We start from the raw sequence: 25,914 nt of genomic DNA, 5'->3' as shown, positions 1-25,914 counted from the left end.
CATTTGGCCCGCTGGCTTGTACACACCAGCGGACGATATTTCCCTGCGTACCTGAACGCGTGCACGTAATCCACGTTTGACGTCACTATAAAGGGAAAGGCCAAAGTCAATGGCGACGCCCTCTGTTCCGCTTTTGCTAGTTACGGCTTTGCTCGTGTTAGTGAAGGTTTGGTTAGAGCTGATTCGCGCTTCTCGGTCTCCAGGCTTTAGCAGGTAGTATTTTCTCGTTCAGTGCGTGTGCTTGTGGGTACGTAGTTGGCATTCGGGTACAGGCGTGCAGTTCGTTCTGCTTAGCAGATTCGTACTGTGCGTTCGTATCTGTGTGTCGTGCGTTCTTTGCAGGTACCGCTGGATTTGATTGTGCTTTCTGTTGGAGTGTGTTCTTGACTGACCAGCCGGCCGGTTTGAAGCCATGATGGAGCAGCAGCGTCAATTTTCGCGAGTTGGTGCTGTTTATGGGATGGCTGCTGGATATGTTCATTATTCCAGTACTTTGGCCAGAAACAGGGGGCGGAGGCGTTTCTGGACCAAGAATTGGTTGCGCCAGCGTGACCAGTTCTCACATATGCCTCTGCTTAGGGAACTCCAGGAGAATAATCCTAATGACTATAGGAATTTTCTCCGCATGACGGACCCCGTATTCAACAGTCTGCTGGAACTTCTGTCCCCCTATATCACGAGGCAGGACACTGTGATGCGCCAAGCCATCACGGCCGAGCAGAGGCTTATTGCTTATTGCATTGACTTCAGTGGCATGCAATACCGCATGTGGCCAGAGGTAGGGGGGGGGAGCCTGAGAGCCTCGGAAACACACGGAAAGGTCCGAGGAGAGCTCGGCTGACCTCGGAAAACCTTGAAAAGGCTCGGGAACAGAGTATTTCTAAATCTTTCCAAGCATTTTGGAACGGCACCGATTGGCTCCAAACGGCGCCGCCCCACCCACCGGCTTTCGGCTCCGCCCCCCTACCTCAGGCCAAAAGCGGTACTGCATACCACTGTGGCTTGAATCCTGCTCGTTTTGCGAGACAACACTCGCAAACCGAGTCAGGATTTTTAAAAATACAGTGCTCATATTGCGAAACACTCGTTAACCACGTTACTCGCAATCCGAGGTTCCACTGTATTGTATTTTCGAAAGAAAACTGTGCTGATTAAACAAAAATTGTACGATCTAGTATCTTGCGAAAAAAGTTTTCGCTTTTGTTCCTTCCGATAATTTTGGACAAAAGCTGTGTACTAAGAATCAGATTATCGTATGATCGCTTCCAAAGGGGTATTTTTTGTGTGTACTTTAGAATCTAATACACAAAAGCTTATAGTCACTAGTTTTGTGTAAAGGGAAACCAGTGACTTTTTGGGTAAATTATATTTTAGTTTACAGTTATTATTGCAAATAATATTTGATGCATGACAAAGGGTTCCCAGAGCAGCATAGCTAACCAGCTTGTTTTTCAGAGTCCTTTGTCTGATTGAAATTGCAGACACACTTTCCTTTTTTTAGCACATACAAAAAGTAACCATGCTTATGATGTGGAAAGGAGACTACAGCGCCACTTTCTGGCTAAGCAGAAGATGACAACATATTTACTGTATCTTAATATATTTTAGTCTTGAACATAAGCAATAGAAATAAATCTAATGTACAAACCATTATACATTTACAAGTTTTTTATTTGTTTATAAAGTCTACATTAAAAAGTTAGACAAGTGAAAGCAGTGCTCCTGTTCTAAAGGATTCCAACTCTAATGACTTATAAGTCTGTTTTTTACGGAAATGTTTAGTATTAAATAATGGTATTTTCCAGGCCTCTCCTCTCTCCGCAGACATGCTTGGCAGTCATGCAATCATGTCATCTTAAAGAAGAGACAAGATGTTACAGTGTGGACTTGTTAGAGGCCAATTTATCTCATCAGTGTTGGCGCACAGATAGCTGCCAAGCCATTGGCTACATCGTTAGTCCCGATCAAGGGGGCTTTGTCCTGGAAACACAAACAGCTGGCAATATTTGCAGAATAATTCAGCAGCTTTTTAACAGTTTTCGAAATACCACATTTATGTCGGCATAGCGGCCTTTTGTAGGGTTAAACATATCAGTCTTTAGACAAAATTGTTCTGGAGTGCTGTTTTATTAACTACATCTGCATACACAATAAGCTCTTTATTTCTTCCTCTCCATCTGCAGTGGTGGTTGAGACATCCAAGTTGAGAAGGATGTTACTCTCCTCGTGTTTGTTCTCCATATAAAAGCTCTGGAATGTAATATCAGGCTAAATGAGAACACTGCTGCAGCCACGGCCCACTGGTCCTCACCCCATTCCGTTTTGCTTTGAGCAGAGAGGACCCTTTGCTTGATAAACTGCTTATTTGGAAATTCTAGACGTTCTTACTACATTCCTCTCTTCTTTGATTTCCAGTTCCTTATTTAACTTATTCAGTCTTACCCATTCAAAATACCTTGTAGTATGTGGGTTTTTTAGTTCATTGTTTTAGTTTGTTTATGATGTTTTAGACCAGAGATAAAAAACAAAACAAAACAATACACTAAAGCAGAGGTCTCCAAACTTTCTAAACAAAGGCCCAGTTTACTGTCATTCAGACTTTAGAAGGAGGAACTGTGGCCATTAAGGCTGCATTCACATCTAGACGGACGAAATCGCGGCGTTTTGTCACCGCAAATCGCGGTAAAAATAGCGGCGTTTTGTACCGCGATTTGCGGCGACAAAACGCGGGTATTGTCCGCCTAGATGTGTCCCAAGATGACCCCCTCTATGGAGATGATTGCCATCTCCTAGCCGAACGCTCGAAGACGCCTGAAAAAAAGGTCCGGGACCTTTTTTCACGCCGCAGGCGACAGGCGTCCGGCGTTCGGCGTGGAGATGTGAACCATCTCCATAGAGGGACATGTATTTCCAGCCCTCTGGCGGCAGAGGCGTAGCGCTACAGGCGTAAAAACGCCTAGATGTGAATGGGGTCTAACACATGATAGGTTAACCAGAGGACAACGGTCTGATGGACCGTTTTCATCGGTCCAAACCGATCGTGTGTAGGCCCCATAGGTTATTTAACCATAGGTTAAAAAAAAGGCAACTTGCTTTAAATTTAACCGATGGATTCCTAACCGATGGCAAAAAACTGATTGTTAGTAGGCAGAACCATTGGTTAAAAATCCACGCATGCTCAGAATCAAGTCGACGCATGCTTGGAAGCATTGAACTTTTTTTCAGCACGTCGTTGTGTTTTACGTCACCGCGTTCTGACACAATCGTTTTTTTAACTGATGGTGTGTGGGCACGACGGACCATCAGTTAGCTTCATCGGTTAACCTATGACAACGGTCCTTCAGACCGTACTCATCGGATGGACTGATCGTGTGTATGAGGCTTAAGAGTAGAAATTGTCCTGGCTTCAGTGGGAGTAAACAATGCATATCTCTAAGGTGGGGACAGAGGTAATGTGCCCCACCAGTAACAATGTGAGGAATAGTGCCCCATTGTTTGTGTCAGTGGGAGGAATATTGTCTTATCATTGGTGTCTGGAAAATAGTGTCCCATTGTTGGTGTCAATGGGGGGAATAGTGCCTTGTATCAGTGGGAGGAAAAGTGCCCCAAGGGACTGATAAAGGCGGGTAAAGAGCCACATTTAGCCCCCATGCCACAGGTTGTAGACCACGGCAGAAGGAGGAACTGTGGATATTGGTGTCAGTTTGGAAAACAGTTTCCCATTGTTGGTGTCAATGGGAGGAATAGTGTCTTGTATCAGTGGGAGGAAAAGTGTCTGATAAAGGTGGGTAAAGAGCCACATTCAGCCCCCAGGCCACAGTTTGTAGTCCTGGCTTCAGTGGGAGTAAGCAATGCATATTTGTAAGGTGGGGACAGAGGTAAGGTGCTCCATCAGTATCTCTGGGAGGAATAGTGCCCCATTGTTAGTGTCAGTGGCAGGAATAGTGACTTGTCATTGGTGTCAGTTTGGAAAATAGTGTCCCATTGTTGGTGTCAATTGGAGGAATAGTGTCTTGTATCAGTGGGAGGAAAATTGTCCCAAGGGATAAAGGCGGGTAAAGAGCCACATTCAACCCACTGGCCGCAGTTTGGAGACCACCGCACTAAAGTATTAGAATTATATTAAAATGTACATTTTGTATTCCTTGTTGTTTGGTATATTTATCTACATCAACTTGTAGACCTGTTGGCAACTTGCCTTAGTTATTATGGCTAAAGAGTAACTTTGTTTTAGTTAATATGGCTAGCGACCAAAAATGAGATCTCTCTGCCTGTGCGGCATTTGAACGTATATGACTTGCTTGATGTCTCTGTATTCATGCTGCTGATCAGGCACCAAAAGTGGTAAAAAAAAACAAAAGAAAATGTAAATTTTATTACAGCTTAAATATTCTTAGATATGGTGTCTGTGTTAGTTTTAATTTTTTATTTACACCTGAAGATCTGGCCAGTAAGTCTGTTCTTTTTTAACGAATGACTATATTACAGTTAAAGGGATGAGACAAACCATTTACCACTGACAGGGGAGATTACTAGGGCTAATGCAAGGATTTTTGACACCCTAAGCAAAACCTAATTTTGCCGCCCCATTGGCTCCGCCCCTGAATTCACCTCTTTTGCCATGGCCATGGGAAAATTTTTGCGGCGCCTGTCTGTCTATTTTTTTTCAGCCATGGCCCGCTGGCTCGCACCTGTGTCTCTGGACCCACCTTAAGACAAATAGAGGCGGTATCGGCTCGCTTCCTCGTGCCAGCCGTGGTCCGCAGGTATATGGACAGGCTAGGGTAGTATATAGATAGCCTAGGGTAGTATATGGACAGGCTAAAGTGGTATATGGACAAGCTAAGATAGTATATAAGCAGGCTATGGTTGTATATAGACACAGGAGGTGTGTTACTAGCCAGATCACAGGTGAAAACAGAGGGGAAAAAAGCCTAAAAAAAAGAAAATGAATACAGCGACCACATTTTATAATTGTTATGCTGCAATATATTAAATTTTTAGTTTTGGGTTTACTGCTTTAAAATGTTCAATATAAGGCCAATTGTAGACACTTCACAGCAGTCTGGGGTACATTTAAGTCAAAGGTATGTACATTTAAAAATAAAAATCACGGTGCAAATATGACATTTTTTAAATTAACAGATTGTCTACTAAAGGAATTAAAGCTGTACTAAAGGCAAAATAAAAAAACAATATAAAATAATAAAATAGTCTTTCACTAGCTTTAAGTTAAACTACATATTTTTTCTGCTCTTTAGCGCCACCCTTTGGGCAAATTATGCTAATTTTGTCTTATGGTTAGCATTGGTACGGAGAATGCGTGTTTGTACTTTGGATTTTAGTCTGACGGCTTGTGTACACACCATCGGATGATGCGACGGAACACATTTGTTGTTGGACAATTTGAGAGCATTACCATCCAACATTTGTTGTCGGAAATTCCAACAATTGTCTGATGGAGCATACAGACGGTCGGATTATCCGACAAAAGACGGCCATCACACAATTATTGTAAGAATATCCGATCTTATGTATGGGCCTTTAGTGTGTTACTGACCAGGTCTCCAGTTGAAAATAAAGGAAATCCTAAAACAAGAAAATGAATGCAGCCACCAGATTGGAAAGCTGCATATCTGGCATTTTTGTTTTTAGGTTTAACCCCTTTAAGACCAAGCTTTTTCTGGCCATTTTTGTTTACATCTGTATTTTTTGCTAGAAAATTACTTAGAACCCACCAACAATATATATTTTTAAAGCAGAAACCCTAGAGAATAAAATGGTGGGTGTTGCAATTTTTTATGTCACATTGTATTTGGGCAGCGTTTTTTCAAACGCAATACTTTGGGGAAAAAAATATATATTTTTTTATTTTATGCACAAAAACACAATATAATGCTCAATTGTTTGGTAAGATATAAAAGATGATGTTACGCTAAATAAATAGATACCAAACATGTCACACTTTAAAATTGTGGACGCTTGTGCAATAGCAACAAACAATGTACATTTTACCTTGCATAGGTGACGTTTTAAAAGCCTTAACAGGTTACCACTGTAGGTTTATGCAAGAGGTCTGGTCTTAGATTTACTGCCCCTGATCTGACAATCGCAATGATACCTCACAAGTGTGAAACAATACTTGTTTGTATACGTGTGATCTGTAGTCTGTGTGATCAAATGCCTTTCACTATTAAAAAATGGTGCTGTTTACATCCAGAAGTGATGCAAGCGCATCACCTCTGGTTTCCTATATCACAGAGGCAATCAGAGCCATTCCAGTCTCTGATTACCTATATGATCAGCAGGCGGAAACCACAGCTGGTAGTCCGAGGGGGACAGGAGAGCCAGAGAAAGCCACAGAAGCCCCCCCCCCCCAAATGCTTGTGAAAGCAAAGTAATCCAGCAGCTAAGTAGCCACTAGGATTGCTTGTACAAGAAAGCCATATATTTGCTGTGTATTTGATCAGATCCTAAACCATAAAGAGACAATAAGGAAAAGTCTTCACTATTGTACACATTCACTTATTTATTACAGTTTTTACACCAACAATTTACATATATTGTACTTTCACATCATTCACAACTGCCCCCCAAGTAGCTTACAATCTAAGGTCCCTAGCTCACATGCATATATACATATGTTAGGGCTAATTTGGACAGGAGCCAATTAACCTACCAGCGTATCTTTGGGGTAAGGGACAAAACCAGAAGGAAACCAATGCAGGCGCAAGGAGAACATGCAAACATCATGCCGGTAGTGGCGTAAAATGAAGGATGGATGGCCGCACTCCAAACCAAACAGGTTGTCTTTATTTAAACGAACAGCAAAAACATACCAGATCACAGCAACAGAAACAGGAGGATAACCGACGTTTCGCACTGACTTAGTGCTTATTCATCATGCCGGTAGTGTTGGTATACATAGGTACCATTACCTTCTATGAATATCTGTGTGCCCTGGTCCAGTGAAATACAGACTGCAGATTTTAGTCTTCTAGCATTTAGAAATTCATACTTCATGTTTTTAACGGTCCAGCATTCAAACCGATAGCCAAATACATTCAAACCACGCACAAAGTGGAAGCAAAATGTGATTTCCAACCACCACAATAAAAAAGGACCTTAAAGAGGTTGTAAAGGAAAAAAAATGTTTTCATAATAAGCATCCTTTACCTGCAGACATTCCTCTTTTCACTTCCTCATTGTTCGTTTTTGCTCAGAAGTTGCTCTATTTCTTCTCTGTTCTGGTCACTTCCTTCTTGTCTGATTTTACTGACCACTGTGAAGGGAGGCTTTACTGCGGTGGTCAGTAACGTGCTCGCCCCCTCCTGGGAACTACATCTGTGCGGCAGGACGCTCTCTACATGTTAGAGACTTCAAGGAGGTGTGAATTACTGGGTGTGCCGCAATTCATACTGAGAAATGTAGTTCTTACATGAATGAACGCCGCAAACCAGGAAGTGAATGAGAGAACAGAAACTAGAATGCCGGAGGTGATATAGATGAAGCAATTTAATAGGTATTTACTCGTTTTTTTTAACAGAATCATTACACTATTCTGTCTGTCTACCTTGCAGACATTAATTTTAGGCAAAACATTTTTTTCCTTTACAACTCCTTTAATTCCTCCTCCTAGAGCAAGGAAAATATCTCTCTGGTCTCATTTTGTTCCACGTGTCGTCTTTGTCAGTTGCAGATAACGTCACATTTAAGCCACCATAGCTCTTCCTAAAGCAGGGGGTGACCTTTTGAGGTTCAGATCACTGAAGTGTTAAGTTAGATTTTTTAATTCCAGCTGTGGTCAAAATAGATTGGCGTAGAACAGGAAGGTGTTTCATTTTCAGACCAGAGTTGTTGAGCGAGAATAAAATTGCAGCAAGTGAACTGACGAACCCGAGAAGGTGGGGGGGGGGGAGGGTGACACAGCACATCACATCTTTCAGGAGAATCACAAACCCTCCTGCAGCCGCTCAGATAAATGATGACTACTGTGGTGGTGACATCTACATTTCAGCGCTTCTGGGAGTTTACGGTGACAGCAAGCAACTACTTAAAGCTTGTTGTTGAATTCCACTCGCAAAGGAGAATAATTTATTTCAGCACCACTGATAAAGCTGAACTGATTTGACCTGAGCGCTGAACTATTATTATTGCCACACAGGAAAACAATAGAATGGAAACTTTACAGGATGGATAGGAAAAGACTTTATTGTACTCTAGATTTGTAGCATGTTGGAATAGAATAATAAAAAAATAAAAATAAACACACACATATATATATATATATATATATATATATATATATATATATATATATATATATATATATATATCTATATCTATATATATATATATCTATATATATATATATATATATATATATATATATATATATATATAAATAATATATCTATATCTAGGACAAATTAAAGACTACTACTCCATGAATTATCAGGCTTATATCAGATATAAAAACTGTCTCAAACACCACCCTGTTTCTCTGTATTGTAGACAACAAACTATACATTAAGGCCCCTTTGATGACACTGTGCAGGGACCGCCCTGTCGTTTCTCCGCTCTCCCCTATGGGGGGATCGAATGAACATGGACCGCCTGTCCGTGTCCACCCGATCCGATCTGCCAGACGGATGAAAAAGTAGGTTTTTCCTCCGTCAAATTTTGGCAGATCGGAGCGGGTCGGATGTCAGCGGGCATGTCACCGCTGACATCCGCGCCTCCATAGAGGAGCACGGAGCGCCCGTTCAGGTCCGCCTAAAAAAACTGGTAGGCGGATCTGAACGGGCCGCTCGTGTGAAAGAGCCCTAAGAGCCCATTCACATTTTTGCATGCATTTTTCTCATGTCTTCAAGCATTTCTTTTTACACACGGTCGGAATTTCCGACAACAAATGTTCGATGTGAGCTTTTTGTCGGAAATGTGTATGCTTCATCGGACAAAAATTTGAAGGCTGGTCCTCAAATTATCCGCCAACAAAAGTTCTTGTCGGAAATTCCGATCGTCTGTAGCCAATTTCGTCGCACAAAAATCCTACGCATGCTCGGAATCATTGAACTTAATTTTTCTCTGCTCGTCGTACGTGTTGTACGTCACCTCGTTCTTGACGTTCGGAATTTCAGACAACATTTGTGTGACCGTGTGTATGCAACACAAGTTTGAGCCAACATTCTGTCGGAAAAAAAATCCACGGTTTTGTTGTCGGAATTTTCGATGTGTGTACACCATGGCATTAGCCGACGGAAAACAAGTTCATTTAATTCTCTACTAGGGTCAAATAGACAATCTTTTTTTACCACAGTGACGAGAAAATTAGAAGGAGCAGGATGGGAATATTTTTTTAAACTAACATTTTTTTTTGTTTTTGTTTTCGTTTGGTAAAGTCCATTCATTAAAAAATCAACATTTTGAACTACGTTCATGCAACAAGCATTGCAAGCCTTTGCTGAATTTTCAAATCTGCAAAAAATTTAGCTGTGGTTTAGTGCAACCCATGAACGCCGATCCATAGATCACGATATCCAACAAGTATTGTAGCACATACCAGCCTTTTTCAACCAATGCCCAAAAATTTATCAAAGGTGGATCAAGCCTGCCTTTTTGTTGCACAAAGCCACAGGTTTTTATTATGCACCGTTACGACTTTCATGACACTGGCATCCAAAAAAACAATGACGTCATCAGTTGACAACAAGATTGTCTGCCGCCTCTACAGCATCCTTATTCCGCCCTCCTCTCCCTCTCTCCCTCAGCACTGGAGTCACATTAGCTGACTGAAGGGGAGAAATTGAGGGAGAAGAGAAACATTGGAATACTAGTCAGTACCAGTGTGTAAGGCCTCGTACACACGACCGAGGAACTCGTCGGAAAAGACACATCGTTTTCCTCGACGAGTTCCTTGTTAGGCTTGTCAAGAAACTCGACAAGCTTTCTTTGCGTACACACTGTCAAGACCAAATCTCGTCGTTCAGGGGAAGTTCGATTCCACTGGCACAACCCTTGGGGCTGCTTTTGCTAATCTCATGTTACTGCGTGTTAAGTAAAAGCTTGGGAAGAGACAATTTGCACTTTTCAGTCTGTTACAGCGTGACAAATATGCTATCTCCATTACAAACGATACTTTTACCGAAGGTGCGCTCTCATCTCATACTTTATTCTGAGTATGCACAGGTTTCTTAGCATACACACGATCATGTTTCTATTCGAAAACCAGCCCGACGAGGAAATTGAGACTCCCGTCGAGGAAAAAGAGAACTTGTTCTCTTTTTTCCTCGTCGAGTTCCTCGACAGTTTTCTCAATGAAAAGCATACACACGACCGTTTTCCTCAGCAAAAAAGCTCTCCCACCAAGTTTCTTGATGGATTCTGTCGAGTTTCTCGGTCGTGTCTACGAGGCCTCAAAGTGTATTTGCGTTCGATGAATAAATGACCTCTAACGTTGGGTCGTAACCAGGGGTCAAGTCCTGGGGAAAAAGTGTGGGAACTCCCACCCAAGATCCACTCCCCCGCCAAAAAAAAAATGATCCGCTCATATGCATAATTACTAAACCGCATGATTTTTTTTAAGCAAGTTCTTTCTAAATCCCACGATAACTCGCGGCAGACCTCTGCACTGTCTCCTGGGAACAATGACAAAAGCTCCCAGGAGACATTGCAGCATCGAGGAAGTGACGGAATACCCACACACTACCTGATAAATCCATATACAGGAAGCTGCCAGTAACATAAAGGATTACTAAGGTTCGTCTGCCCTTGACAGTGACTCGAGCTGGGCATCGCCGCTTAGTGAAGGATCAGCTCGGGCAGCTCAGCTGCTCTAGTCCTGCAAAGGGAACTGCGTTCCTGCTGTGAAAAAAGTGCAGGAACTCCGTTCCCACGCGTTCCCGCAGGATTTGAGCCCTGGTCGTAACGTGTGGATGTTGTTGCATTAGAATATTTTTACATTTTTTAATGGGGTGCTTCAAGTCTGTCCATAATTTTAAAGGGTGTCTTGAGATTGTCTATCATTTTAAAGGGTGCCTTGACTGAAAAAAGTTTGAGAATCACTGCAAGTCGATTGGCTGCATCTTCTGCTGATTTCAGGATGCTAAATGCTCAACAGCACGATCACCATCTCATGAACAGTCTATGTCTGAGCAAAGGAAACTACTTATAAAGAACAAACTGCTTCCTGCAATTCTTTTTTGTTTTGCATCTCTTTTGTGTAAACTGAAATAGCTGTAATGTAGAAGCTTTGCTATTTAAATCTTCTAAAAAACATTCAGCAGGGGTCTATGGTAAACAACCTCACTGACGTTGCTTTTGAATGAAAGGATTTGGAATGGGGGCTGGGTTGTAATATTTGTAGGTGGAGTCGACTCCATAGACTGTAATAAATTAAATGAAATTTAATGCATCACTTAACTTAATGAAATGTGTATGCATATTTGATGGAAAATAATCTTGTATTCATTGATATGTTTAATTATTTATTTCCTATCTCCGGTCTTGCACTGCCTTTACTTCTTGCTACTAAGTAATCGTAGCATGTCTAATACTCTTGTTTTTTGTTGTGTAACATGGGACATCTGGACTATGAAGCAATTCATTTTTTTAAAGATCAAACAATAAAACGCTGTATATCATTTTATTAAAAAAGCTAGACATTCACCCGGGAGAGATGTTTCTTTCTCTTTATGACATTTCTATTAAAACATATCTAAACCGGCAAAAATTGAAGATATTACAGCTTACCAGACGTTAGTTTTGGTGGCTGCATACGTTTTCACTTTGAAGGCTCAGAACATTTTCAACAGATACAGAAAATACCTGCCAGAAATGTAGTCTTCTTGTTAATTGTTGTGAGCCTAAAAGACAACACAAAGAACCTTTGTAAAGTATTAATCCAATCAGTCCACTATGTTATGGAAATGAACAAAGTCAGACATGTTTGAACTCCACTCACAAAAATAGCCAGCAGAGATGAACCTCAAAACATGTTGGGGCCTTAATGGTCCCTTTTATCAAGGTGACATTGGATGTTTTAAGTCCAGCTTGTATGGCAACCATGGCATAGATACAGTGGTGAAAAAAACATAGACAAAAAAAAACATAGACATAAAAGTGTGTTATTCACAGGATCACTAAGTGAAATAAGGAAAAAAAGCCTGGAAAAAAAAAAAAAACGAATACAGCCATCATTACCAGACTGGTAAGCTGGAATATGTTATATTGTATTTATTGGTGTATAACACTCACTTTTTTACCCTGAAAATAGAGGCTAAACAGTGCCTGTGTGTTATACGCAGGGGGCTGTGGAACGTATTTTCCTGAAAATTACCTCTGAAAGTTATGGTGCGTGATATATGCCGATAAATACAGTAATTTTTTTATTTTTTATTTATTGCATTTAGAAACATGTTAGCAGTTTTCTTCGTTTGAGATTTCTTCTTATTATTTTACCTAAAAGTCACATCATCCTAAATGAATTGCTTCAATTTGGGGAGACACTAGCACTGGCAGTCCCATTAGCGAAGGTAAATGCACAACCATGTGGTCCCAGATAAAACTTCCCTTTTTTACACCATAGCTCTCTCTAGCCTTATGCCAAGTGGTTAGGTCATCTGCCCCAGGCTGAATTCTTTAGAAATATACCCTTAGTCTTTCTCTGTCCACCGACTGCTCTTCTTTAGTGCTCAATGAATTTGCTGATTTAACCACTTACCCCCCGGACCATATTGCTGCCCAAAGACCAGAGTACTTTTTGCGATTCGGGACTGCGTCGCTTTAACAGACAATTGCGCGGTCGTGCGACGTGGCTCCCAAACAAAATTGGCGTCCTTTTTTTCCCACAAATAGAGCTTTCTTTTGGTGGTATTTGATCACCTCTGCGTTTTTTATTTTTTGCGCTATAAACAAAAATAGAACGACAATTTTGAAAAAAATGAATATTTTTTACTTTTTGCTGTAATAAATATCCCCAAAAATATATAAAAAAACATTTTTTTTCCTCAGTTTAGGCCGATACGTATTCTTCTACATATTTTTCGTAAAAAAAAATCGCAATAAGCGTTTATTGATTGGTTTGCGCAAAAGTTATAGCGTTTACAAAATAGGGGGTATTTTTATGGCATTTTTATTAATATTATTTTTTACTAGTAATGGCGGCGATCAGCGATTTTTTTTTCGGTATTGCGACATTATGGCGGACACTTCGGACATTTTTGACATATTTTTGGGACCATTGGCATTTTTATAGCGATCAGTGCTATAAAAATGCATTAGATTACTATAAAAATGCCACTGGCAGTGAATGGGTTAACACTAGGGGGCGGGGAAGGGGTTAAGTATGCCTGGGTGTGTTCTTACTGTGGGGGGGGGGGTGGCCTCACTAGGGGAAACTCTGATCTTCTGTTCATACATTGTATGAACAGAAAATCAGCATTTCCCCTGCTGACAGGAACGAGAGCTGTGTTTTTACACACACAGCTCCCGGTCCCCGCTCTGTACCGAGCGATCGCGTGTGCCCGGCGGCCTCCGGCGGCGCGCGTGCGCCCCTAGTGGCGGCTAATAGGCAGGACGTCATATTACGTGCTCTCGCCTAGGAGAGCCACCTTGTGGACGTATTTCGACGGTGCGGCGACGGCAAGTGGTTAAAGTTCTGCATAAAGGTGTGTGTGAGTGTTAGTACCCATTATAAGGTGTCCTAAGCTATCGGTCTCCGTATTATAGAACTGAGTGCTATGGACAGCACCAATGCATTCTCTATATCCATTCTTCCTCTTTGAAGTCATTGTTTGAAAGTTTAGGGCTACCGCTATCTTTCTTCTGTTATTCAGACATGAAGCCATGGCCCACAACGGCCCCTCTCTTTGCTCATTGGCTCACTGACATTGATTGGCGGGAGCCAATGACGCTTTGCTGCTATCTCGGAGGAGGAGACTCGGACAGCAGAGTCTCCTTTGCAACATCGCTGGATGGAGATGTGGCTCAGGTAAGTATTAGGGGGGGCTGAGGGGGCAGCTGCACACAGAAGGCTTTTTATCCTAATGTGTAGAATACTTTAAGATACAAAATCTTCTGCCTTTACAATAATTCTAATCATGAACTATGGCTCTAGAATTATTTCTCTCACTCCAATGTTCGTGACAATAACTCACATGTGGCGCAATTGATGTTTACATACATATGCTCGCACTACATTGCGCTTTTTATATGGGGTGTTTACAGTGGTCACTGGGGCTGTTTTAATTTTTTTTGTTTACTGCCTTTTATTTATTTTATATAATAAAAAAAAATTACACTTTTTTTTTACTGTATTGCTATAACAAGTTCTCAACAAGGCTAACCATCTCCCTATGTGATAGCATGGGCAGGTGACAGGTAATAGAGACAATGAAAGAAAGGAGGGTCAATGGCAAGTGTATGCTTGTGCCACATCCAGTAAGTATGAGAAAAGAAAGAGGGGGTTCCCCTGGGTGGACTTTTAAGGCACTAATAATATTTGGATGTAAAGAAGGTTCTTCTTCTTGTATTTACCTATATGGTGACAATCTTTGGAACTCTGTATTTTAATTTAATATTTAAACATTTTTTTATGAATATGTACAATTGTGAATAAAACCTTTTTTACTCTCAATATCCTGTATATTTTGAAATATTATTAGTGCCTTAAAAGTCCACCCAGGGGAACCCCCCTCTTTCTTTTCTGGTAATGGAGACAATGGGGGCCCTTGAACCCCAATATCTCCCCTGCCCTCTTATGAAGCTATTCAAACACGCGTTGTATTTGAATAGCTGCACTCTTAGCCACACTAGCAAAGCAAAGACAACTGTGTCCACGTAAGTGACATAAAATATGTCACTTGCAGGCTCACAAGTTGCAGGAGAGATTGGGGTACAGATGATCCCTGAGTTCCTTCTGTTTTCACTGGGAACAGTTTCCTGTGGACCTAGGCTGCCTGGAGGAATGGGAAAACCTGAGAACCACCCCAGGTGCCCCTTGCATTGGGGGGGGGGGGGTGTTGTACCCATTAGGTGCCTTATAAAAAGTAACCAAAAAAGGTGGCCCTTCAGCTGGTACCAAGCTGTGAGCTTGATTTAACCACTTGTCTACCATACCATTTATAAATGTTCATTGGTAGACAAGTGGTAGAAAATATTCTAGGTATGTAATTTTTGTACATGGTTACATCTGTCCAGCTTGAACCAATGTAACTATGCATATACCATACTTGTGGGATCCCTCTAGAAGCTGGAAATCAATATAGTAAGCACAACTTCACCAGTGGTCTCCACTAGCTTCCAGGTTCGTGCCAAGCAGCTGCCCTGTTGCTTTCTGAACACAGAAGATCTGCCACTTGGCACAGGTACAATTTAGAGTATGCTTTGCATTGCCTCTGTGATTTTAAAGCATTCTCTGATTGGCTAAGGTGGAGAGGTTTATTTATTTTTTGATCTTTTCCCCTTAGATTCCTGCTCGTTTTGTCTAGGGGAATCGGCTAGTTGTTTTAAAATATGAGCCGTACTTACCGTTTTCGAGGTGCATCTTCTCCGTCGCTTCCGGGTATGGGTCTTCGGGAGCGGGCGTTCCTTCTTGATTGACAGTCTTCCGAGAGGCTTCCGACGGTGGCATCCATCGCGTCACTATTAGCCGAAAGAAGCCGAACGTCGGTGCGGCTCTATACTGCGCCTGCGCACCGACGTTCGGCTTCTTTCGGAAAATCGTGACGCGATGGATGCGACCGTCGGAAGCCTCTCGGAAGACTGTCAATCAACATAGGAACGCCCAGTCCCGCAGCCCATACCCGGAAGCGACGGAGAAGATGCATCTCGTAAACGGTAAGTACGGCTCATATTTTAAAACATCTAGCCGATTCCCCTAGACAAAACGAGCATGAAGCTAAGGGGAAAAAGTCATATATACGGGTGAACCTCCGCTTTAAGATAATGCAAAGCATCCTTTGAGTGGCACCCGTGGAAAGTAAGTGACCTCCTGTGTTCAGGATGCAGTAGGCAGGGCAGGACTTAGGGTGGTGGGGGCCCCTGGGCTTGAGTGTTGAAGGGGCCCCCTGGAGCCGAGAATTGGGGGGGTCGAAGATGTTGAGCGAGGGGGGGTCATAGTTGTTGAGCGGGGGGGGGGCGCATTAAAGTTGTTGAGCGGGGGGGTGCCTCTCACCTGTGCACAGAATGTGTCGGCTCTCTTCCCTTCAGCAGACATCCACACACCGCTCCGGTTCCTCCTGGGGGGGTTTTGCAGTTGTTGAGTGGGGGGAGTGCCTCTCACCTGTGCCGACAGCCGGGGCCACAGGCTGTCATTAGCCCAGCTGTCGGCTTTCTTCCCTTCAGCAGCCACAGTCCTCCACACACCGCTCTGGTTCCTTCTGCTTCCGTGCTGCCTCCTCTTGCAGTGCGGGAATATTAACCCTTTCGCAGGACTGCGGGAAGAAGCTGTCTGTGTGGAAAAGTCCCGCAGAATCCGTGCGTGTTGGGAGGTATGCGCAGGGCCGCCATCAGGAATTTTGGGGCCCCTTACTAGGGTTGTCACCTGTCCAGGAATCACCCGGACAGTTCGGGTTTGGGATCTTGTGTCCGGGTTTCAGTCTGCCTGAAACCCGGACACATTATTTAGACTGGGCTGTGGCTCCCCAAGTAACTAAGGGAAGTCACACAAAAATCTGTTGCCATTCGGGAGATGGGAGCCGCTGTCTGGGGGCAGGTTTGGCATCACTGAGGGGGAGCCATGATGTCAGCAAGGGCAGTTTGGCCACACCCACTGTTTGCCGCAGCGCGCTGCATTACCACTCTCCTTGAGGCATCCAAAGGTGCCCTAGGTCTTTTATAATCCTATTGTGTGTACTACGAAAAAAAATGTGCCCTGTGCCGCTAAAGTGTTCGGGTTTGGCTTGAAGAAAAGGTGGCAGCTCTACCCCTTACACAGCTTAAGGCATGGGCCCCCTGGAGCAGAGAACCGGGGGGGGTGCTGCCGCCTGAAATTGAGAAGCGGGGGGGGCTGCCGCAAATTGAGAAAAATATATATACAGTATATATAAAAAAAAGGGGTAGCCATCCGGGGCCCTGGGGACCTCTGGGCCCTTTAATAAAAAGAAAAAGAAACCTCTGGGCCCTGTAATAATAAAAAAAAAAAAACATTTATAAAAAATACATAAAAAAAAGGGAGGTTGCCATCTGGGGCCCTGGGGCCTCTGGGCCCCTCTGGGTCTTTGAATAAAAAAAAAAAAAATATAAACAAAAATAAAAAAATAAACATTTATAAAAATAAATAAAAAAGGACCTCTGAGCCCTTTTAAAGTGGAGTTTCCATCCCAATTTTTTTTTCATTATTGTGCTCATTAGACCTAAAAAAGTAAAAAAAAAAAAACTCATCTGGAAATGCCTGTTGCTATGCGGTCCCACCAAATCTGCCTTTGAAATCACCTATGATTCTGACATCATCTCCCTCTAATGCTCCTGGGAAATGTGTGTCATAATTTCCCAGGATGCAGTGCGCTGTCCAATTATCACTCCCCATCCAAGACTTCCAGGAAGTAAATGCTTGTAGGCTTCACAATGCCCACAAGCAAAATGACAACGGTGTAGACATAGTTTTATAAACTATCTTTTTTAAATATCTATGCGGATAGGCAGCGGATTGTAAAATAGTAAGTGGCCGGATCTATATTATAAAAATGCAGGATTAAAGAACATACATTTAAAAAATGCTAATTGTGGTTGGAACTCCGCTTTAATAAAAAAAATATATGTATAAAAAAAAATGTACATTTTTTTTATAAAAAAAAAAAGGGGGTTGCCACCTGGGGGCCCTGGAGACCTCTGGGTCCTTTAATAATATTAATAATAATAATAAATAAATAAATATATATATATATATATATATATATAAAACATTTTTTTAAATAAAAAATATATAAAAAAGGGGGGTTGCTGTCCGGGGCCCAGGGGCCTCCGGACCCCTTAAAAAAAAAGGGGGTTGCCATCCGGGGGCCCTTTAATAATAATAATAATAATAATAAAATATATATTTTTATATATATATATAAAAAAAACATTTTTTTTAATAAAAAATAAATAAAAAAAGGGGGGTTGCCGTCCGGGGCCCCTGGGGACCTCCGGACCCCTAAAAAAAAAAAAAAAAAAAAAAAAAATGTTTTTTTTTAAAGGGGGCCCCCTATTAGGCGGGGCCCATGGGCTTGAGCCCAGTCAAGCCCAATGGTAAGTCCGGCCCTGGCAGTAGGTCATCTTGGACCTGGATGCTAGTGGAGTTCACTGGTGTAGTGGTGTTTACTACAGTGATTTACAGCTTCTAGAGGCATCCCACAAGTATGATATACAGTATGCATAGTTAAAATGGTCCAGGCTGGACCATTGTAATTATGTAAAAAAAAAATGCCATACATGGAATTTTTCTTAAAACAATTTAGCAATGGTTTTCCTTTAAGAATATGGAACTTCAATTTTGTGAATGAGGTAAGGTCCGTTCATCAAACACATGGTAAACATAGTCACCACCAATGTACTGTATAGACAATAACCTGTAAATACTCTCCCAAAGTTGCTTTTGCACAATCCTGTGATGTGTGGAGGAAACAGTTCCCAGAAGTCCAGCGGGGGATGTAGTATACACCGGACAGCTTGGCTCCAAACAGTTTATTTCCAGCATAAGAGCTTGTTGTATACATGTGAATAGCAGCACAAGTGAGGCACATCTCTCCCCGGAGCAGACAATGGCGCACTTACAATGTACAATACACCCTGTCATGTCACTAGGTGTTGTGTCATATAGCTGTAAATACCGCAGGGAGCTTTTCTCAATGTGGTAATCCGAGTGCCATTTCCCCTGCAAGGGAGGTGTTTGCTGTACTTTAACACGAGTGGAAGATGTTAGACATGTTTTGAAAAGTGTGAAAGTTTGCAAGTGTTTTACTTTTCATAGATTATGGTACAGAAACCGCTACACTGTAACGCGATCGTGTCAAATAGTTCTACATATTTTTACTGGGTTACTGTAAATTATTAAGCCATGTTCCACTGTGAAAAAAAGGGACCTCGTATTCCAAATTTCTGTTACTGGACTGGATGTTCTCAGCTGATTCCTGAAGTATTTGTGGCCTTCTGCTGGACATGATAGGGATCTAAGCGCAGGAAATGGAGCCCAAAAAAGGCAAGCAGAGGACAGAGAACCAGTATTGCCTGTATGCAAAAAAGGGATTAGAACACCTGTAAGGTTTTTATTGCTGTCTGTGTCCCTGTTAGGGAGATTCACCCTCTATATTTGTCCCGTTTACCAAAAAAATTAATGTTTTTGAGTTGTCGTCAGAACAGGGATAAAGGGAAAATCTTCCAATGAAGACACTAAGGGCCAGATTCACGTAGATCTGCGGCGGCGTAACGTATCTCATTTACGTTACGCCGCTGCAAGTTTTACGGGCAAGTGCTTGATTCACAAAGCACTTGCCTGTAAAGTTGCGGTGGCGTAGCGTAAATCCCCCGGCGCAAGCCTGCGTAATTCAAATCAGCCGGGTAGGGGGCGTAGAGCATTTAAATTAGGCGCGTTCCTGCGCCGAACCTAATGCGCATGCGCCGTCCCTAAAATTTCCAGACGTGCATTTCGCTAAATGATGTCGCAAGGACGTCATTGGTTTCGACCTGAACGTAATTGACGTCCAGCCCTATTCACGGACGAGTTACGCAAACAACGTTAAATTTCAAAATTTCGAAGCAGGAACGACGGCCATACTTAACATATGATACGTCACCTAGGGGGCATGTTTATCTTTACGCCGCGTATCGCTTACGGAAACGGCATATCTTTACTGTGACGGGCAAGCGTACGTTCTACGCCGACCTCAATGGACGCGCCACCTAGCGGCCAGCGTAAATATTGCACCCTAAGATACGACGGCGCAGGCCGTCGTATCTTAGGCATGTTTAAGTGTATCTCAGTTTGAGAATACATTTAGACATATGACGGGCTTAGATTCGGAGTTACGTCGGCGTATCTACTAATACGCCGGTGTAACTCTTTGTGAATCTGGCCCTAATTTTGTGAACCTAATGAATACCAGGAAATTCCTCACTATGGAGGGATTTCTCATTAAATTCTTCTTGGGGCAGGAAGTAATAGGAAATCTCCCCAGTGGAACTTAGATTTCCCAAACTTTTTTTTTTTTAAAGGGGTTATATGCCTCCCTTACTTGTGTGCAGGAAACAGTTCCCAGAAATTATTATCAGAATCCCTGCAGAGCGTTGAGCGGCTCTGTGACATCAGACGTGAGAGGGCTTTAGCCTGCTGTCAGCTGAATCTGGGAGACAGAGTGCAAAACTAACTGAACTCCTGTAAACCCCAGGAGACGTATGGGAACAAAAATGTGGCCATACTTCTCCTATAAACACAAACAGAAGAGGCATCAATTGTGTGAAATAGTTTGAACATTTATCAGAAGATAAATAAAACGTTCACAATGTGCAGCGCTATTCAGCACTATTTGAAATGCCTGCATATACTGCACATCACCCAGAATTTCTAGCAGCTGGTCTCTAGAAGATGACTTCAGAAAACTCCTTCCTCTTGATACATTTCATCTGGATCAACTTCCTCAGGAGCAGGTGTGGAGTGTGCATCATCACCATCAATGCTATCCACTCCATTCCTGAGGAAGGTGATTCAGAAGAAATGCACTGAGTAGGAGGAGTTTGCTGACATCTGGAGCACACGGAATCTAGTGCAGCTGTACATAGGGTGACCACATTTCCAAACTACCATTCAGGGACACCCTTCCCTCCCAAAAATCAGCTTGTGCTGTAACAAATCACAGCACAGTGATTGGACACAAGAGGCAGGATTTATGATTTCTCCAATCACAAGCAGGGGGCGGGATTGTGCTCCTCCAGGCATTCCCGGCCAGGACAAGTACTGTCAGTGAGTAAAGCGGTGATGTGGCTGCCTTTTTTGGGGGCATTAGATTGGCCGGGGGGGTGTCTGTGTCAGTTTAATTCCGGGACACTGTATTGTCCTGGAATAAATGTGCCCGGGACAGACCTGCAAAATGCACGACTGTCCTGGGCAATACGGGACATGTGGTCACCCTAGATTAGACACAGGGGGTGTGATTTATGATTTCTCCAATAACAAGCAGGGGGGCAGGGATTATGCCTCTTCCCGGCCAGGACAAGTACTGTCAGTGAATAAAGCGGTGATGTGGCGGCCTTTTTTGGGGGCATCAGATCAGCTCTGGGGGGTGGCTGTGTCAGTTTTATTCCGGGACACTGTATTGTCCTGGTTTGAAGGTGCCCGGGACAGACCTGCAAAATGCGGGACTGTCCCAGGCAATCCGGGACACTTGGTCATCCTAGCCGTACATAGAACCCAATCAGCTTCTAGGGTTTTTTCTTTTTTTTCAAAGCTTAATTAAACAAGCTGAAGTTAGCAGCTGATTTGTATTAACTCTGTGTGGCAAAACTGGGCACAGATGATAGGAAATCTTATACTCTACATTGTGACATCAAAATAAATAAATAAAACAATTGGGTTTACATACACTTTAATGTCCACCCATTCTAAAATATATACTGGTAATAACTTTTTTTTTATGTAGTGGTCATCTATTTGCAATTAAGCTAAATACATGTTTTGAAATATATGATGGAAGTTGCCCTTACCTGATTCTAGGATGCATACTGATTCTGGGATGGTAACTAATCTCTGAACAGGTGTTTCATTGATCCCTGGTCATACGGTGAAGTCAGACAATAGCAGAATCCAGCTGAGACCCCGCAGACAAATGTTTTGTTTTAGGCCTTTTTTTTATTTTTTTACATGTTTGTTGTATAAACAGTTGTGTCATCAATGTTTATAAATCTACAAAAGTAATTAAATGTTTTTTTTTGTTAATATCATTAATTACTATAATTACATTTGTACTCTCCTTTTTGTTTTCAGCCTGTCGCCCAGGGTTTTACAAGGCAGTTACTGGAAACCTTAAATGTGCCAAATGCCCCCCACACAGCTTCACTCAGGAAGAGGGCTCCACACATTGTTTTTGTGAGAAGAATTATTTCCGTGCTGATAAAGACCCTCCGTCTATGGCATGTACAAGTAAGCATACATTACAGCATGACAGTAAACAGTATAATGAAACTGTGTCAATGTATAGAAAAGTGTTTGCTTTTGTTTTTTTTTTGTTTTACCTTATATTTATTTAGGCCCATGTACACAAAAGCTTTCTCAGCTTTCTTAAATACCTTTCCTCCTGGCAGAAAAAACACTTGATATGTGTAATGTGTCTAAACACGCATTGATACTAGGCGTATCAAGCGCTTGGGCATTAATTCATTTCATTGGCCGGAATAATCAAATCAATCAAATGCCCCCATAGCACACGGATTGCTATTCACCACACACAATAAAGGAGAAGCAGACAGCTTTGGCAGGGGAACCAAGAGGAGAACGTAGTCTGCAGCAGCACTGGTCTTTCCCCCTGCTATCAGAGGACATACTGATAGACATAGGAGCCATTGGCTCCTGCTGCTGCCAATCAAATCTAGTGAGAAGGGAGCTGGGCTGTGTATGTCTATGCATGCATATAGGCCAGGGAGTGCACCTGCATGTGTGCCCCCATAGCACACGGATTGCTATTCAGCACACACAATAAAGGAGAAGCAGACAGCTCTGGCAGGGGAACCAAGAGGAGAACGTAAAGGGCTGCTCTGTGCAATATCCTTACACAGAGCAGGTAAGTATAAACCTCTTTTTTTTTTAATTGTAGGTTAAAAAATTCCAGCCTTTAATAAATTGGCGTCCCATAGTAAAAATACATCATTACTTTGACGTTGATTACCGGGTTACGGCAGCAGTATTGATAGATTTAAGAGACTCTTAGATGTGCATCCTAAGGAACACGACATACAGGGATATGGGAAATAATCATAGACACTGACGCACATGCACCTACACAGGTTGAACTGGATGGATTATTGTCTTTATTCGACCTTACCTACTATGATACCATGTGTAACGGAACCCCAAATGGGACAGGGGTTAAAGCCGTTTAAGATATTCCATTCCCGAACCCAAGATAGCTATCGACACTCCACAATCAGGCAAACAAACCCCAATAACGAGACACACAGCTCTGTTTGAGGTTCCACACAAATAGACCCTTTATTGAGAAAATCAGGCTCTTATATACAGTTAGGATACGGCAGTCCAAATGAACAATGACCCAACTCCACCCACATCATCATACAATGGTTCCTAACAAGCTCCAATACACATCTTTTAGTAGACATTCTGGCTCCAGCTCTGACATAATTTACATGAGCTAATTAACTACAGCTGATGTCTCAGACACATGACCTTTAGACTGTCTGTTAACTTGCAATACACATTTATCACAGGACTCCTTCACACAATACAGTGTCACAAGCCATAATGACAGATCCTCAGAAGCCATCCTAGATTCATTTACATCACAACAGACAGACAGATGGTTGGAGTTGATGACATTAACACCTAACAGTATGTGTCCCCACATTATGAATGAGTCACTCTTTCAATTAACCTGTTGAGTTCAGAATCAACAAACAGCAACCAGTTCTCCACAGATATCCTGGAATATATTGTGGATAATAATTACATAATAGTCCCATCTCAGGTAGTCCAAGATATATTCTGACTGTCCATTGTTTTCTGGCTCATGCTTTCTAAGAGTTTCTGGGTCCCACGGGCCCTCCTGTTACACCATGATACTACGAATGCAGATGAAACAACGTGAAACATTTTTCCATAGAGACTTTGGTTCCACTATAAAGAAAAACTATAGTCACAGCAGACGCTTTCATTTTTTAACATCAGCAAAACAAACAATAGATATGACAATCCAATATAAACCTATTTGAAAATGATCCATTCATGTCATGAGTGCTTCCTGTCTTCTGGCCATCTCTTTCCACCATTTCCTATACTCCTGGAATGTTTTGCAGCTTCTCATCTGCTGTTTTCTCTCACTTCATATGGACTATATATGCCATGGTACCTTTCTGTCTGCAAGCAGTGATTCCTGTACTGACTGAAACTCCTCCTCTCATCACCTCTGTAGTTCAGAAGGCATGCTCTGTAAAATGTCTGATACTGCAGTGCCTACTCACAGGGCAAAGTGAATATGTGTCACATAATTCGAAGTAGTGTGAGAATATTCACAAAATGAGTTCACAAACTTCAAGATTGTTCAGATTAATAAAAATAGGCAAGAAATAATGGAAATACAATGTGGAAATTAATATTTGATTTGACATTTTTGATTTAACACTGCAATATAACTGAAAATGTGTGTTCACTGCAAATGTACCTGTACTTTCCTATTAGCTGATATCTTTGTTCTTCCTCCTAGGACCACCCTCTGCACCAAGAAACCTTATTTCTAACATTAATGAAACATCAGTTATACTGGACTGGAGCTGGCCGCTGGACACTGGGGGTCGGAAAGACATCACTTTTAACGTGATCTGTAAAAAATGTGGAGGAAACGTAAAATTTTGTGATGCCTGCAAAGGGAATCTGCGATTTATTCCCCGACAGATAGGTCTTACCAACACCACTGTGACAATAACAGACTTACTTGCACACACCAATTACACTTTTGAGATTGAATCAGCAAACGGGGTCTCTGACCAGAGTGTATTGACAAGACACATTGCCGCCGTCAGCATCACCACCAACCAGGCTGGTAAGTCCAACTCTCCTCATCTCCACTGCAAGTTAAAGTATATGTAACCTCAGTCATTAATAGCTTTAACATAGTAATGAGATATTAGGGTGATTTTCAATGTATTTTAATCTGCAGCTTTAATAAAAATGGTCCTTGTTCAGGCACTTCCTAATATAGGGTGACAACACTCTGTATTTGGCACTAGTTGTGTTCCTGCCTTGTTACCCTATCATATGGGCTTCTGATGTAGATTACAAGAAGTTGTTTCAACACACATTACAAATACATGGACAATAGTTAAACCTAACCTCGAAACCTATTCTTGTCCAAGTGCCTGCATGATCTGTAAATGCATTCTTTGGTTCCAACTTGCAGTGCAGGATGGTATTCCTCATCCTATGGTTATTGCTGTACAAGCCCTGATGAAGGGGGAGTGTTGAGCCCCGGAAACGCATTGGGATTTTTTACAGAACAAAATATTTTATCGACTGCACAAACTAGTATGGAACCTCCATCTTTTCAATTTTTTTGTAATCTGTTCTGAGGGTCCAGCAGGACGCCACCGTTGTTGGTGAGCAGCCTCCAGGTCAGCACACAACTTATAACACTACAACAAATCAGAAGGTTCAGCCCAAATTTAAAACAAGACTCAGCCCTCCTACACAACAAAAAACAGGCTAGAAAAGAAAAAGGAATGAAGATGGAGCCTGATGCTTGATACTCTTCTGATAAGAAAAGTATTCAATTATATATGTGTGTTATGGAAGGACAATGTACACTAAAAAAAAATGTTGTCACACAATCAGTTATAGGTATACTGATTCAGAAATAGAGAGCGATACCATGTTCCTGAATGATGAGGGAAGAAAAAAATCCAATCTAGGTGAGTGATAGATTCCATGTGAGTTGGGGGACGGACTATTCCCATCGGTGCAAGCCTCGGCTCACGTGCAACATATACAAAAAAGAAATGGATGGCTGCACACCGGAGCAACTGCAAAGTCCCTTTATTGTAAATTTAATAATGGCAGGTACAGGTAGACGTGTTTTAACACAGTGGCACTGTGCTTATTCACACTGAGTCGATGTGCTGACAGGACGTTAAAAAATGTCCTGAAAGCAGCATCTTTGGAGCAGTAAAGGAGCGGTGTGTACACCGCTTCTCCAACGCTCTTACCCATTGAGATGAATA

At 42.1% G+C, this 25,914-nt stretch overlaps 1 protein-coding gene across 2 annotated transcripts in view; it reads left to right on the top strand.

Annotated features, from left to right (window-relative positions):
* Positions 1-25,914, top strand: part of EPHA3 (EPH receptor A3) — a 481,147-nt gene that overhangs the window by 267,635 nt on the left and 187,598 nt on the right. For both annotated transcript variants that reach the window (XM_040338731.1, XM_040338730.1), the window contains exons 4-5: positions 21,956-22,111; positions 24,405-24,740. In XM_040338731.1, the coding sequence (XP_040194665.1) occupies positions 21,956-22,111; positions 24,405-24,740 (492 nt within the window). The remainder of the gene's footprint in view (positions 1-21,955; positions 22,112-24,404; positions 24,741-25,914) is intronic.

Source organism: Rana temporaria, chromosome 2 (assembly GCF_905171775.1).
Source record: "Rana temporaria chromosome 2, aRanTem1.1, whole genome shotgun sequence".
Lineage (NCBI taxonomy): Eukaryota > Metazoa > Chordata > Amphibia > Anura > Ranidae > Rana > Rana temporaria.
Note: the sequence above shows the minus strand (reverse complement) of the source record. Positions and strands in the feature narration are given on the sequence as shown.